Below are 16,441 nucleotides of genomic sequence, written 5' to 3' on the forward strand. Positions count from 1 at the left end.
CAGGCTGCATTAATCATGAGACAGGATGCTTGAAACTAGGAGCACAGATGCAATCCAGATTCAGCTCCTCAGAAGGAGAGACGTTCCACATTAGTATGGCAATGCTGGAAGCTCTGCAGCCATTCCGCTCAGCAGAGCTACTTACTCGCAAAACTCAAAAAGGTAGGAAATCCATCTTGGCTAGACTAGGCTGTGACATGAATTTCAATGTTGTTTCATAACATCACAGTGGGCACTTCCCAGGCTCCTCGCAACTCAACAGGCACACACAACCGTGAGTTTAAAAAGCAGCCTGACAGGACATGTTGGAAGAGGGAAAGCTCAGGCAGGAAGGGGAGAATTAATAGGAGCTCAAAGTGGGGGCTTGACTGGTAGATGCAGGGACAGCTGCTTAAAAAACAAAAACAACACCAAATTGCCCCTGTTGGATTCATACAGCAAGGACAGGGGGAGAGAAGCACATTTCAGTTTTCGCCTGCCAAATAAAGCCAGCCTAGAAGCAAACGACACAGCTCTCTGGGGACAATATGACTTTGCAATGCTGCCGAGGGAATTGCATGGTTGAATGCTCACTGGCCAAAGAAAGCTAGCACATCAGGAAGAAGCACTTTTTAGCTTGAGATGAGAAGTGCAGGGGTTTTTTTTATGTTAGGCAGAACATGTCATATTGGGGAGAAATAAAGGCAGACAGGAGATCTGAGATGGTTATTTTGGGGCTAGCCCACTGTGCAAAAGTTAAAAAATTGCATTTGTTGCTCTACGCGCTTCCCTCTTTAGCATAGCCCACCGCTGGCATGTGGCCCCTGGGCTGAAAAAGGTTCCCTGCCCCTGTGCCCCACCATGATGCAGTTCCTGCTAAACAATGTGTGACCCATCGATGGCCCAGGGAGGGACCTAAGGAGAAAAGGAATAGGCAGGACTCACCATGAGGCAGGTCCCCGTTTGCGTGCCGGCAGCTTTGCACGAGCGAGACACTTTGCCAGCCACCATGGCTTGGAGCCTCTGCAGTTGCTGCAGGAGTGTTCTGAAAGATGGAGAGCGGCAGAAATCAACATGTGTTGGTCTGGGATTCTGCATTTCATGCACCACTCTTATTCTTTGCCCTTTGTCATATTCATACAACGCTTCAAGATTTGTTGAGCCTGCCAATGAAGAGGCACACGCCCAGAACACTTAGAGGACTGTTTCTTCTTCTGGGGCGCTAGATCAGTTGAACCTGTACAGAGCAGAGGGCTTCTCCAGACAACCTGTTCATTGAGCATTCATTCCTACTACCTTGCACAAAGCTTACATGGAGGTTAAACTATGTCCGACCTTTCTTGAGCATGCATCCCGCCCGATTAGTTTGGGATTAGGTTGTAAGAGAAGGAAGATCCATCCTGATCTGGTCGCAGGGTGTTTGTAAGAACGTAGGAGGAGCCTGCTGGATCAGGCCTATGGCCCACAGCATCCTGTTCCCACAGTGGCCAACCTGATGCCTTTGAAAACCGTTAATCATGAAACCTCCCCATTAATCATTCACACTTCTCAGGGGATTTCCCCATCACTTTCCTACCTGCAAAAGTCAGATTCTTATTTAAAGAAGATTTGTTGACCTAGGGCAGGTGTGGAAAACCTATGGCCCTCCAGATGTTGCTTAACTACAACTCCCATCATCCTCGACCACTGGCTACATTGACTGGGGCTCATGGGAGTTGTAGGTCAGCAGCATATGGAGGGCCACAGGTCCCCACCCCCTGTCCTCAACTGTCTCTGGGTGTCTCCAGACTGTCACTCTTCTGTGAGAGGGATTTAAGCGTGTGCCAGCAATTTGGGTTTGAGCAATTACGAGTAGGCTAAAGCTCTCTGTTGACCTGCCACAACAAACCAATTAAAAAAGTAAAAAAACAACAACAACTGCACACTTTATCTGGCAGCCTAGGGCCCTATAGTTTCGCTCACAAGAAAAACAAACATACATCTTTTCAAGGTCCATGAATTATATTCTACACCATGGATGTGGTATAGAGGTCACTGAATTATCCCTTAAGAATTGGCCATGTTGCTTGGGGCTGATGGGAATTGGGACTCCAACCGCACACATTCCCCAACCCTCTTCTACACACTTCAGTCCAATCTTTCTTTACATGCTCAAGTTACAAAATACATCCCCAGAGGTGCCTTTATAGCCAAATGTAAATTTGCCTTAAAAAAACCCAACAACAACAACAACAACAACAAGCACCTCTCTAATTAGGGTCTGAATGAATTCAAGGACTCTAGATGTTCAGGCTTAAATTAGGACTCCCAATGCTCCCACCAGAGATCTATGTGGACCAGAACTTTCTTAATATTATTAATAACCCCTGCCCTAAAAAAAAATCTGCTCACCTGCAGCCTCCTATTTTGTAAAATTTATGTGCCTTTTCTGAATGAAACGAGAGCATACTTTGAGCAGAAAAGTAGTGAGGGAATGCAGTGCTGAATCCATTCCCTAGCTGCCATTTCACAGAACCAAATCACTCCTGCTTACACCTTTCTTATGCAAGCATCCCTCTCTCTGTTTTGAAGCCCATGTGGGCAGGATGTTGCTGGAAACTGCAGGAGTGGGGAGTGCCCCTGTTCTCAGGTCCTGCTTATGGGTTTCCCACAGGCATCTGGTTGGCCACTGTGAGAACAGAATGCTGGACTTGATGGGTCATTGGCCTGATCTCATGTACTTTGTTAGGGACGCGGGTGGTGCTGTGGGTTAAACCACAGAGCCTAGGACTTGCTGATCAGAAGGTTGGCGGTTCGAATCCCCGCCACGGGGTGAGCTCCCATTGCTCGGTCCCTGCTCCTGCCAATCTAGCAGTTCGAAAGCACATCAAAGTGCAAGTAGATAAATAGTTACCACTCCGGCGGGAAGTTAAACGGCATTTCCATGTGCTGCTCTGGTTCGCCAGAAGTGGCTTAGTCATGCTGGCCACATGACCCGGAAGCTGTACGCCTGCTCCCTTGGCCAGTAAAGTGAGATGAGTGCCACAACCCCAGAGTCGGTCATGACTGGACCTAATAGTCAGTTACCTTTATAGTTACCTTTATGTACTTTGTTAGGAGTGGCAAATTGCTGGCTGGAGAAGGGGACAAGAGACCCTGACACATCTCCGCTCAACATTCCTCTGAAGCAGCTTTTCTCTTTATATAGAAGCCAGAATTAGGGCTCTGTTGCACACTGTGATATGCTTGAGTTGCAGAAACCCCTTGGAGATGGGAAGCTGCCACCATGTAATTGAAAGCAGAGGAGAAAAGGCTCCACAAATACGCTTGCCGTGTTCGCTGCAGGGATCGCTCTTTCTGCCCTCTGGCAAGTATCCCATCCGTCATCTAGCATCACCCGACGCCAATTCCCCCTCTCAGCCAGGCCTGACTCTTGGGGAAAGAGACAGAATCTCTTCTGACTTTGCCTCCAAAGCTCAGGGCAAAGTCAGAGGTGAGACTCTGGCCTTTCCCAAGAGGACTGTGGTGGTGGTACGGCAGGATGATCAGTGGAGACCACAAATCATCCCCAGTTTTCCAGACCAGCCCAAAAGTGGAGACCCTGTAAGCAGGGCTGGGAAACCCTGGAGAGCTGGTGTCAACAGTACTGGGCTAGACCCAGTCTACACAGCTCTGATTCAGCTTAAGTCAGCTTCCTATGTGCACTTTGCTGAATAGGAACATAAGATCAGGCCAATAGCACATTTAGGGCAGCATCCTGTTCTCACAGTGGCCAACCAGATGCCTGTGGGAAGCCTTTTAAAACAGGACTTGAGCACAACAACTCTCTCCGCACCTGTGATTCCCAGGAACTGGTATTCAGAGGCATAGCTCACTGCTGAAGCATGTGCTTTGAATGCAGGAGATTCCAGGTTTAGCATCTCCAGGTTAGAAAGGATCAGGTGGCATGAGAGGCGAAGGACCAAAGGAATAACAAGAAACTGAGATGAGCAGCTCATGCGCCGGGTCATGGCTACTTTACAACTCAGGATGAAACTTCTTTCAAACTTGAATGCTTCATTTGGATATAAAATGTGGTGCTAGGGGAATAAATCAAAGTCAAAAGCCTTGCTCATCTGCAGAGAAAAGACATTCTTCAGTTTACTGAAAACAATTCATTTTGGCAGCTATCTACTGAAAATGGAAGGGGTAGGCTAAGTGAGAAAAAGCCATTTAAGAAGTTAGAGAGAGGGGGTGGGGGGGGGGAGTAGATGATACACTAAGAGGCCCCAGCAGTGCATCTTACTAAAATTCACAACTGTTTTGGTTAAGCAAGTACATGCATAGCTCAAAGAAGTGGGTGGGGGGAGGAGAAAAAGGTGAGAGCATAAAACAGGAACTCTGATGCTGAAAGAAACGGCGATCTTTGCCTGACACACTTAGGGGGTGCAATTCAAAGAACTGCCTTCTCCTAAGCAGTGTGTGTGCATGTGTGCGCGCTCACACACACATTTGCACTTCCCTGGCCAATGAGGGCTCAGCCATTTCACAGCTTTGCCTCCTGCCTTCCATTTAGCTTTATTTTTTTCACTGTGCCCCAAGGGTGTGTTGGCCATGAGGTGCAAAGTGAAGACTACAGACAGCCCCCCCCCCCCCCGCTCCAAAGACTGACAGTCAACAAACCAGAGGAGTGTAGCCTGCGGGAGAGAATTCATGATCACAACTGAGGTGACCCAGGTTCAGAAGTTCACTGGCTGGCCTTTGGCCAGTTATTCTTGGCCTAGCTTAACAGGGATGTTGTGTGGATAAATGGGATAACTCAAGCTACTAGCCCATCCATAGAAGGAAAGGAAGGAAATGGTCATAATCAACCATGGTAGCAGAAGTGGTGTGTTTAGGGTACCTCTAGAGTGGAAAAGCCTTTCTAAAGCCTGTTGTGGAAGAGAAGGGCAGCTGATTGACAAGGAAAGGGCGGAAGAGCTCTTCCAATCACCATCTTTTTGATTTTCTGCCTTCTTTACATCCACTGTGTTTTGATGCTGAAGGATTGGGCAAAGTCAATGGTTTCTCCACACCCTATTCTAAAGGAAGCAGCCATTTCAGATAAATCAGTGCTGAATACCCACCCATTCCAAACCAATGTTCATGCAGCACAGACACCTAATCACCAGAAGGTTTATCAAACAGTGCTAGCAGAAACAAGGGAGATTTAAAACCTTCATGTTTCATTTAAAATATCAATCATGTGTTTTCTGGGAAAGCAGAAAACTAAGAATTTTTGGTGGGTTGTTGTTGTTGTTGTTGTTGTTGTTGTTGTTGTTTCTGTCACTGCCCTGTAAATAAATAACTGTACAGTTGTACCTTGGTTCTTGAACTTAATCCATTCCGGAAGTCCGTTTGACTCCTGAAACCGTTAGAAAACCAAGGTGTGGCTTCCGATTGGCTGCAGGAACTTCCTGTACTCAAGCAGAAGCTGCGTTGGACGTTCGGCTTCCGAAAAACATTCACAAACCAGAACACTTACTTCCGGGCTTGCGGCATTCGGGAGCCGATTTGTTCGGCAACTAAGCTATTCGAGAACCAAGGTACCACTGTACACAAGTCAATTATGGCATTTCTACAACTTGGTTTCTGAAGCCCCCTTTACATACCCAGAGAGACCCTTTAAAAGGCAGGCTTACTATTAAATTTAGTTAACAACCAGAAAAAGGACACTGGCACATCAACAAGGAAATGTCCAATTAAGTCTCAAAGCCATAATCTTAAGAGGCAATCTGTTTAATAGGAACGCTGGAAAATGTATCAGATCAATTTCATTCCGCCAAAATGTGCAGCATCCCAGCAACGGCCCCTTCAAAAGGACTTGACACCAACACATTTGCAAAAGAAAAAAGAAAGACCCCTGCTGGGCTGTTTGCCCAGCCATGCACATCTGCAGCAATCCCAAGTGTATCAAATGCCAATGCCAAATGGAGAGCAGGAGTAGCTAAATTTCTTTTTGGATGGAGGGCTGCGTGCATTCTTGGCCAATCAATTGTTTGCACACAGAAAGGACCAAAAACACTGCAGAACAAACCAAGTCACTTATATTGGATGCTGCCATTGCTAGAAGAGTACAGATTTTTGCAGATTTTAACATGTAACATATTGTCAAACACTGATGAGACTGGGGATGAAAATAGATAAGCGTATCTCAGTTGACCAAAGATGGTAAAAATCTCAAGAGCATCTTTATGCTATTTTAATGCAAATGGAGCTGAAGGATGGTTCACTTGCAAGACATCTGAACCAGCAAACTCCAAGCCAAATATTAAATTTAAATATATTAGGACAGCCAGTCAGTAAAATAAAAAATATCGCCTATCTTTTTACTAATGATTAATCTGTTTAGTGTAAGCAAATCAACAAATTACAATGCCTCAATAAAGTCTCCTTTTGCAAAAACTGGAGGAAGGGAAGTTTATTCTCAACTTAAATCCACAAAAGATAATGGCTTGCATTCAACCCAGTGCTAAGGTCAAGGTTGTATCAGTACAATGATTTTCCTTGCACAATGGAACCTTTCCCCCCCCCCTCCCTGTGTGTTGTTCCCGAAGTCTCTTTTGGGGGTTTTTCAACCCTCAAGAGCAAATTTGGGGACTGTGCAGAACACACACTGGTGGACGAATTCCCATTCCACTCCTTGCACTGACTTTTGCTAGCGTGGTGGGTTTGTTAAATACGGCCTTTATTCATTATCTTTATCCAACCAAATTCAAAACTACTGTAGTACGGTCAAAATATTGCTTAGAAACCCTAACAAGACCATACCTTCTCAATACAGACGAGGAATGTGAAGGCTCAATGCCTTTCAACATGTTTTTCAAGGGAGCACTATCAGCTATATAGCAAGAGTGGGAAACCTGTAGCCTTGCAGACTTTGCTAGACTATTGATTCCATCATCCTTAACCATGCTGGCTGGGGCCAATGGAAGTCCAAATCCAAATCATCTAGAGGACCACAGGTTCCTCAACCCTGAGCTACAGCTGAGAAACACAAGAAGTTGCCTTCGTCTATCAGGGCACACTATACTCGTCTGTCTAGCCCAGCTTTGCCTTTTCTGGCTGACAGGGGCTCTGTAGGGACTCAGGCTGGGGTTCTTCTGCATCACCAGCTGATCCATTCTTAGCCAGAGGTGACATGAATTGAACCTGTCGGCATACAATACTGTTGTAATATGGCGCCTCTTAACCAGCAGGTAAGGGACGCGGGTGGCACTGTGGGTTAAACCGCAGAGCCTAGGGCTTGCCAATCAGAAGGTCGGCAGTTCGAATCCCCACGACGGGGTGAGCTCCCGTTGCTCAGTCCCTGCTCCTGCCAACCTAGCAGTTTGAAAACACGTCAAGTGCAAGTAGATAAATAGGTACCACTCCAATGGGAAGGTAAACGGCGTTTCCGTGCGCTGCTCTGGTTCGCCAGAAGCAGCTTAGTCATGCTGGCCACATGACCCAGAAGCTGTACGCCGGCTCCCTCGGCCAATATGACTGCCGCAACCCCAGAGTCGGTCACGACTGGACCTAATGGTCAGGGGTCCCTTTACCTTTACTTTAACCAGCAGGAAGATAGTGCTTGATCCTTCTCCCCAGTCATCTAGGCCATTTTTAATTGTTCTCCTGTCCCAGACAGGTTGCACAAACAAAAAGGTTCAGCATAGGGGGAAACAGACAAAAAGGACGGTGCTTTGCAAGGTGCTTTGCAATGGGTGCAAGAATGGTTAAGCACACCCACCCGTAAGCCTACAATCTGCAAGGCGTTACAAATGCCTCTTCTGTCCCCATACCATAATCTTGAACTTGGGTAAGAGGAGCTGAGTTTGTTATGGCAACATGCCGTTCTGCCTTCAAGAGCACAAAAGCCGTGTGTGGGAGACGCTTTCTAAACTCCAAGGCTGCCTCCGCGGTATGAGATCCAGAGATTCGGAACACTTGCTATCCAATTAGCAACACACACCAAGTGTCAGTCAGACTTGGAAACCACTTCTGGGTCTTTATCCTCAAAGAGATAATCCGCTCCCAGATGCAGGCACACACTCCAGCGATATCGTCCAACAAATGCATGAGTGCATTCCTTTATCTGGGTGGTTTTTCAAAAAATATGTATGTCAGATTCACTGCCCTAGTCCGTCACAGTGCAGGAAGCTGGCAGAGCCCAGGTGCATGATCCAGCAAGAGAAGAGACGTTATTAATGGGATTTGCTCAGTCCTGACACCACGTTCCTTTCTTACTGTCAGTGCCTTGATATGCAACTGGCCACTTGCCAGCTGCAGGTGTAGACGGTATTGCCCAAATTGCCATATAATTGGTAGCAATGTGTCCATATGTTTAACACACAAACCATATTTCTGAACTAGAGAGTTTGGTGTATTAGTTAACCATGGCAAGGAGCCACTGATACCCTCGTCCTCACTCAACAAATTTCTAACTTCTTATCCTCCCATGAAGTTCTGATTCCACTTTCAGAGGCTGTACACCTCCGAGTATCAGTTTCTGGAAATCACAGAGATTAACTGGGCACGTCTCATCCCCCACTGTGGCCGAGGGCCTGATACGACAGAGTTGTATAAAATTTTGCATGGTATGGAGAAAGCAGGTAAAGAGAAGTGTTTTCCCCTTTCTCACGATACTAGAACTGAGAGCTGTTTCAATGAAGCTTAATGCTAGAGGATTTAGCTCAGACAAAAGGAAATGCTTCTTTAAGACGGCACAAATTTGTGGAACTCACTGCTGCTAGGTATAGTGGCGGGAAACAACTTGGATGGTTTTGAAAGGGGGTTAAACAAATTCATGAAGAATAAAGCTATAAATGGCTGCTGGCCATGAAGGCTATGTTGCACCTTCCCTGCTGAGAGCTCTGTGCTTCTGAACTGAAGCAGGGGAGAGTGCTATTGTACACAGGCCCTGCTAGGGGTTTCCCACAGCTATCTGGTTGGTGAACTAGATGGGCTTGTCTTTTGTTCTTATTCCACTTCCAGCTTGTAATCTTGCTCATGCAATTGGCGAGTCAATATAGCCAGCTGCTTCGCTCCAAAACACGGCAGAAGTATTAGCTACGGACCAGAGTGCTTTATAACTCACCTGTTTGTGTTCTCCAGAACTTCTACCTTCTTGCGAAGCTCACTGTTCTCATTTGAGCAGCACTCGACCCTTGGGAACAAGCAGAAAAAGAAAGGTTAAGCTATTTCCTCGGTTGGGATGGAACAACCAAAATGGGATATGCTTTCTGAACTGCTGCTAGTAAGCAGACAGAAATCTGTCACACTCCTTTAATTCAGAAAAAGGTGACTCTCCCTTGCCACCACGGCAAGAGTGCGTGCATCAATTTTGTAAGCAAGAGTTGCACTGCACGCTGGAGGAGGAGATGCCGAGATGCCGGAACAAGAGAAGGAAATAATCTCAGCAGCTTATTCTGTGCCAAATTCTGTTCTGAGCATAGGTATTTCAGACCATGACAGGGCTGCAGTGATACCTCCAAGTGCTTGAACAGCTATAGCTTGTTTTCTTGTGCTAACAATAGTAGTATTTCCAGGAGCAGCCACGAGGGGGCATGTGAAACACACACAGCTCCAATGCTTTGTGGCCATGTTGGTTCCTTGCTGGCATCAAAATAAACATGGTGAGAATATAAATCTGGCTTGAATAGAGTCATGCTGCTGGCCCTTCTACCGTATTCAGAAAGGCAGCAGCTCTTCAGGGCCTCAGTGAAGGGGTCTCTGAGCTTTTTATCCCAGAGAGATCCTTTCAGCCAAAGGTAGGAGTCCCTGCATTAAAAACAACAACTGCTCTACCACTGCGTTATGAAGCCTCCATTTTGTCTACCCCTTCCACAGCCGTCACTGCAATCTTTCCCTCTATTTCCAATGTTCAGGCTGTGAGCGCTGTTGCTTATGAAGCCAAAAAAGCAACACCCAGGCACTTAAGGGAAGCAGCAGCAGCTTTGGGGGAACCCCAACCATTTGCAGGAGAAAAAAAACAGGGAAGGGGGGGATCCGCAAACAGCCCCATGAGGACGTAACATGCTTAAGTCACCATGGAATGATGGCTGACTGACTGTTTCTTGGGAAAGAATGAGAACAGAAAACCAGGCAGGAGAGGGAATGGAATGGGGAGGCTGGGATTCTGCATTCCAGAATGCAACTTTCTCTTGTACAGGTCATTCTGGCAAGCTTACTTTTTCTCCAAGCTGTCCATGTATTCTTTCTTTTTCCTCCTGCTCTCTTGGGCAGAGATCTACAGGAGAAATGCAAAGCACTGATTACACACCTAACAAAGGCCATAACTAAAAGAAGAATTAGAACTCAGGAATGGATAAGGAAAGCAACTTCAGCTTTAAGCTGTAAAATCATGTCTCATGTCACAGTGGAGTGTTGCCCATGCCACTCCAGCTCCTCACTGCCCCAGAAGGGTGCCCAGCTTCATACCAGAGAGCAAGTGTTTAGGTACAGGGGTTAAAATTTCAGACTGCAACCAGGGAGACCTGGGCCCAAATCCTCACTTAGCTTAGATGTTGAGCTAGTTGTTTTCAGCCTAGCCTACCTCACAGGGGTGTTCTGAAGACAGTGGGGGGGCACTCAACTAATGTGTTCCATCTGAAGCTGAATGTTGGAAGATAAACGAAAGAAACTTCATGCACCACATTGTTAAAATATGGAGGCAGGGATGGTCACCAACTTGGACGGATTTAGAAGACGACAAATTTGTGCAGGAAAAGGCTATCAACAACGGCTATGTTCCATCTCCACTGCCAGAGGAATCACCTCTCAATACCAGTTGGTGAGAATTGCAGGTGGAGAGTGTGTTGTTCTGCTCCTGTCCATCTTGCGTACTTCCCACACTCATCTGATTGGCCACAGTGAGATCAGGATATTGGCCTAGATGGGCCTCTGGCCTGATCTAGCAGGCTCGTCTTAGGCTCTTATTGGTGCAAGGATTTGTAATGAAAGTGATCAAGGACCAGACAAACTTACAAAGTCACCATCTAGCCATCTCGATCGAAGAACCATCACAGCACTGCGACAGCATATAGGACAGGGATGGGAAGCCTATGGTGGGACTCCAACTCCCATCAGCCCCAGCCAGTATAGCCAATGGTCAAGAATAATGGGAGCTGTAGTCCAGAAACATCCAGAGGACAGTGTCTCCCCATCTTGGCATAGCATCTGGCTATGTATTTCTGAAAGACCTCGTTCCCGACTCTTTCTGGCCCCTCCCACCCAGTCTGGGAGGATGGTGGCCTCGGGACCAAGAACAAGTTTTGGATAAGATAAGACTATGTTTGCTGCAATTTGCATAGGGTTCTTTTCTATTTCTATTGTTAGGCCTTAGTATGAATGATTAACAGATCGCTCCATCTTGATGTAACACAGAGCTGATTAACAGGAGTTATTTTGCTTGGCCTATTGAAATGCTGTTCTATGACCCTTTAAAAACCTCACGGCGACCCTGTTAAAATTTTGCAGACGTGTCTTTCATAATGCTAGCAGATTGCCCTGAAATGTTGTTCTGCTTTATCGTGTTTTGTTCTATATAGGCATAGCAGTGGGCAGATTTTGCCGTGGGAAAATAGTGTAACAAATACCCTGAACAAATACACCGAAGGTGATAACAGAGTTCCTTGGTATGAGAAACAAAACAGGGCCAACATTATCTGGCGCTTGGCCAACCCAACAGGCTCAGTGGAAGGAAGGCTGCCAGGACTTGGAGCCTGCTGGTCCTTCTCACTGCTGTCTGCTCACTTGACCTCCGAGTGAGCAAGCAATGGCAGGAGCAAGACGGAACAGCAGCCTCACCTTCTGGGTCCAGAGAAAGGCAGCAAGAAAACTGATGCCGGCAACAGTAGCAGACTTGCCCAGAGAAGGTGGTTCACCAGGAGCATCTTGCCCAAGTCCTCCCTCCCCCGACAAAAAAACCCCCAACAACCCTGAATATAAGTCCAAGTTGTTTAATAGCAACTCCTACCTTGTTTTTTATTTTCCTGCGGATCTTCTTCAGTGCTTTTTCTTCTGCTTTTGTTAGGGGCAGTTTGGTAGGGATAGGGTACCCTTCTGCGATCAGGGTCCTCTTCTCCTCCTCTGTCAAGATCAGGGGACCTGTGCCCTGCAATTTCTACGGCAAACACAAAGACAATGGATTAGAGCGAGGGGGGGGGGTTGAGGAAAATAAGGTTCTTAAATATTGACAGGAACTGCATTCTCAGAGCAAAGTCTTCTGTCACAATTGTATTCGTAACAGTAAACTCAAGTGCTGGCGATATGCATGCAAAGAGCTCCAGAAAACACTGAAATGGGGATCTATTTTCCAAAGGTGTGTTGCTCTAAAGGCTGCTGCTCTAAAAAGTCCATTTTTCTATGTGTAATATACTAAGCAGAGCCTTGAAAGCCACCTGCTACAGGTGCTGAAATGTGGGGTCTCCTGCACCATTGTCAACTGGACTAGATTACCTTTGAGGTTTCTTTCCAACTCTGTACATAGAGGCATAATAATACTATGGACCCATTGGAAACTGGAAACCACTGAGCTTGCTTTGCTGGTTCTGTCCTTCCAGCTCTTTGGGTTCTACAGATCTACTGCTCTACTGCTTAGGAGAGATTCTGCTGTTGCATTCATCATCAACTTCCCAGCCTCTGGAACAGACTCTTTCCCATGCCAGCATATCCAGGACTGACGGTTTAGACAGAACTGCATCCACAAACCCTGTTTTTCTTTCCACCTATCCTGTAAAAAGGTGGGGACCATTGTGGCCTAAGAGCTTACACTCACCATCCAGGTAATGTTGCTGAACTCGTAACTCCCACCACCTCTGACCACTGGCCACATAGGTTGGGGTTAGTAGGAGTTGGGAGTCCTAAAACATGTGGAAGGAAAAGTTTTCAATCCCTTGATTCAGGTGTGCTGAAATTCCATTTCTGAACAGAAGCACCCAAATGAAAAGACTGTCTTAAATGAGGGAAGGGCAGGAGCTCAGCTGAAGAGTATCTCATTTACATACAGAAGGTCCCCATTTCAAACCCCTGTGTCTTCAGCTACGGCTGGGAAATTTTCCTGTCTGAGATCCTAGAGAGCTGATGCAAGTCAGCCAGTGCAGACCAGGGTTTCCCAAACTTGGGTCTCCAAGTTTTTGTACAACTCCTATCATCCCTAGCTCACAGGGTCATGGATGATGGGAATTGTAGTCCAAAAACAAGCTGAGGACCCAAGTTTGGGAAACCCTGGCGTAGACAATACTAAGCTGTAAAGACCAATGGCCTAACTAGGTATAAGGAAAGCAGAGAGACCAGTTGAGCTGCAGAGCCACAATTTTCTTTGCAAATAAGGAGCCCATTTTCACTTTTCTGCAGCAAGTCAGATGTCAATTTCCAGGCCCAATTTTTCATGTGCTAGTGGTCACTCGGTGCCGGGACTTTTTCACCCTCCAGTGATACCTGGTATCAATGAGAGAACTAGCCTTCATCTGCTAAAACAAACCAACCTTGTTCTTGGAACAGGAGGAATTTTGAACGAGATTTCCATTGTAATATGCAGTCAGAGTGATGACAGTAAAATATAGCGAATCAAACACATGGCATTCATTAAGAGAGAGAGAGAACTGTCCCCTACGTGTGGTGCCGTTAAGAGAGGGGAATTGGTGAGCGCGGAAGCCGTGTGCGAGGTCACTTTAGCCGTGGCTTGTAACTGTTTGGGACTTGATGGTGGGAGGGACCTGGTTGGGCTCTGGCCGCCCTCTGAGTCACTTCCGTGGCTGCTGGGAGGGGTCGGAGGCATGTGCAGGGTGTCCATTGCTGCAAGAGACAGAAGATGGAGAAAGGAGCAAGGGAGACAAACAGAAAGTGTGTCTTAGAGCATTAGAAAAAATGGTGGACCAGCTCTGATGCAAATTTCTCAAACTAAGACAAAAAAAGCCTTGTCCCCCCCCCCCCCCTCACATGCTTGGCTTATTAAATCACAGTTCCCATGGCATCAGAACCAGGAAGTTAGGACTAAAGCACTGCTTACAAAATAAGATCAGAACCTAGGCTGAAAGCTTTGCTTCAACCACGGTTTCCAGGTTTGCAGATCACAGGAAACGGCAGTTTTAAGAAAGCACAGTATCTTTCTTCAAGTCAGGCCAATGAGGAAACCGGAGGCTGCTATGTCTAAGACCAGTATATCTTTGTTTGCATCTGTCTGTCGAGAGACAATGCAGCGTGCCTCCAGGGGTGAAGTCAAACCGCTCTGTTAGCAGCACTAAAGGACTACAGTTCCCATCATCCCTGACCACTGGAATGATAGGAGTTGTAGTCCAACAACAGCTAGGGGCCCAAGCCTCTTCTCCCTTGCTGCCCATCATGTGGAGAGAAATCAGCGGTACAAAACAAACCTTCCTTGGAAGAAAGGTTCAGGAACTGGTCCACTTCATGCGGCTCCAGTTTGATCTCTGGAAAAGCTTTGTGAATCAGCGGCTTGGTCTAAAAAGACAAAAGGGTTGAAAGAGACATCAGACTTTCGGAGAGAACCCACCTTCTTTCCAGTTTCATAATTTGTTAATCCAGACAAGCAAGACAATCAGCATAGAATGAGGCAGCCAGGCATCCCATTTTACAGAAAACAGACCTTTAAAGTCTGCTTTAAAGAACCCTACGAAAGGGGAGCAGCAGGAGCCTGGAGGTTGCATCAGGAAAGCAGACTGCGCAGGCCGCCTAGTTACAGTCTTCCTCACCATGGAGAGACGACTGTGTTTCTACTTAAATTATAGCAATGCTTTATCAATTTGCCTCTGCAAAAAAAAAAAAAAAAACATATTCGTGCATGCAAATTATATGCAAGTCCACACCCTCTTATGCAGCAGTGCATTTCTACTTGCCTAAATGGCCAGCCTACCATGGAAAGGACTGTGGCTGGGGCACCTGCTGCCCCAGCTAGACATGGGGCAGCTCTATAAAGCCTGCCCGCCTTGGGGGTGGGGCTGCCCCAGGGGGGTTACCACCGAAGGGGCAATACCAAAGGGCACTGTCCTTTTGGATGTAGCCCCCTTGTGCTAAACTTATGGTTTTAATGGGGATAGGGTTTTAACTTGGGGGGTGTTGTTCAATGGAGGAGGGGTTAATTTGTATTTTGCATTTCTCTTTTTTTGTTTCCTAAGGCGGATTAATATTCTACAGGCTTTTAAATGTGTCTGTGTGTGTGGCGGTATTGTTTTGTTGTTTTTAACTACTTACTGGTGCTTTTACCTTGCACACTGGCACCTTGTTTTGAGTCTGGGATCCGTTCCAGAGCCCTGGAAGCTCGACGAAAAGGGCGCTCAACAAAGCGCCACTCTGCGTACACACGCGGAGCAGTTTGCGCTTCTGCACATGCGCAAGGGCAAACCCAGAAGTAACTCGTTCTGGTACTTCCGGGTTTGCCACGGACATCCACCAAAATGGACGCTGGACGGGGCGGACTTATACAGAGGTTCCACTGTGTTTTTATCCTGCTAACCACACTGAGATCTTGTGATGAAGGGTGGTATATAAATCTAATAGATAATGAAAAATACTTCTCTGACCAACTCGAATGAAAAGTATAGACAGAAATCAGGAGATGCCAAAGAGTCCTTGTGGCAATTCCCTTCTGCAAGGATGCAGAACTAGGCAAGGGCAGTGTCATACTCTATGAAACCAAGTCCTCCCCCCATGCAGCAAAGCAGGCTACCATTTGTATAGAAAAGTGAACCACTGCCTAAAACAAGCAGGTCTCCACTTCTGAATGCTCCCATTTCCCCCCTCCCCAATCATTTATATCCCACCTTCACTTTGAGGCTCTCAAGGTGGTCCATAGGGTTCACCCCCTCCCCATTTTATTCTGTCAACAAGCCTGTGAGGTAGGGCTGAGAGATGACTGGACCAGTAGGGATTTGAACCCAGGTCTCCCGGGCCCTGGTCCAACACTCTAACCACAACATTACACCTCATTAGCCGACGACACCATCCGTGTCGAGCCAGTTAAGCCACCATGAAGGGAAGTAACCCCAAACATTACCATGCCATCATCTTGCATCTGAGGCTCTTCGGCCTCCAGACTCGCAGGGCTGGATGTGGTGGTGAGGCTGACCGAGGGAGCAAGGCCTGGTGCATCTCCCGTGGTGGGTTCTGTCTTGATGGTTGCTGAAGACATCTCTGAGCCCAGACACCAGTTGTCATTTTCCAAATCTGCTGGAAAAGGGATTGAGGGGCGGGGGGAGGAGAGACAGAGAGAGAGGGAGGCACAGGCATATATTAAGAACTAGCAGTCGGAACCGGCAAGACTTTCGCAGAAATGAAAGGGGAGAAAGAAGCTCACAAAAGCAAACCCCAGCCAAGGACAGGAAGCCTGGAGAGAAAGCATTTAACTCATTAAGCAAAGCCTTTCTACCCTCCCCTTCCAGGCTATTACTTCATACGGAAACCTGGGGCTTTAAACGGTAGCCTAAGCATAGCCCTGGGGTGAAGGTGGATTGGCGGAGGACAGAAA

The 16,441-nt window shown here is 46.9% G+C and overlaps 1 protein-coding gene across 4 annotated transcripts in view; it reads right to left on the reverse strand.

The window, feature by feature from the left end:
- CREB3L2 (cAMP responsive element binding protein 3 like 2) overlaps positions 1-16,441 on the reverse strand; it is a 275,941-nt gene that overhangs the window by 211,237 nt on the left and 48,263 nt on the right. For 3 of the 4 annotated variants that reach the window (XR_013991331.1, XR_013991332.1, XM_081024044.1), the window contains exons 3-9: positions 15,971-16,143; positions 14,331-14,418; positions 13,571-13,752; positions 11,933-12,079; positions 10,146-10,204; positions 9,053-9,121; positions 925-1,024 (exon numbers count right to left, since the gene is read on the reverse strand). Coding sequence is in view for 2 of the 4 variants with exons in the window: in XM_081024044.1 (XP_080880170.1) it covers positions 925-1,024; positions 9,053-9,121; positions 10,146-10,204; positions 11,933-12,079; positions 13,571-13,752; positions 14,331-14,418; positions 15,971-16,143 (818 nt within the window). In the remaining 2 variants the exon portion in view is untranslated. The remainder of the gene's footprint in view (positions 1-924; positions 1,025-9,052; positions 9,122-10,145; positions 10,205-11,932; positions 12,080-13,570; positions 13,753-14,330; positions 14,419-15,970; positions 16,144-16,441) is intronic. The other variant, XM_081024045.1, reaches the window with a different exon arrangement.

Source organism: Podarcis pityusensis (assembly GCF_964106645.2).
Source record: "Podarcis pityusensis genome assembly, chromosome: 10".
In the NCBI taxonomy this organism is placed as follows: domain Eukaryota; kingdom Metazoa; phylum Chordata; class Lepidosauria; order Squamata; family Lacertidae; genus Podarcis; species Podarcis pityusensis.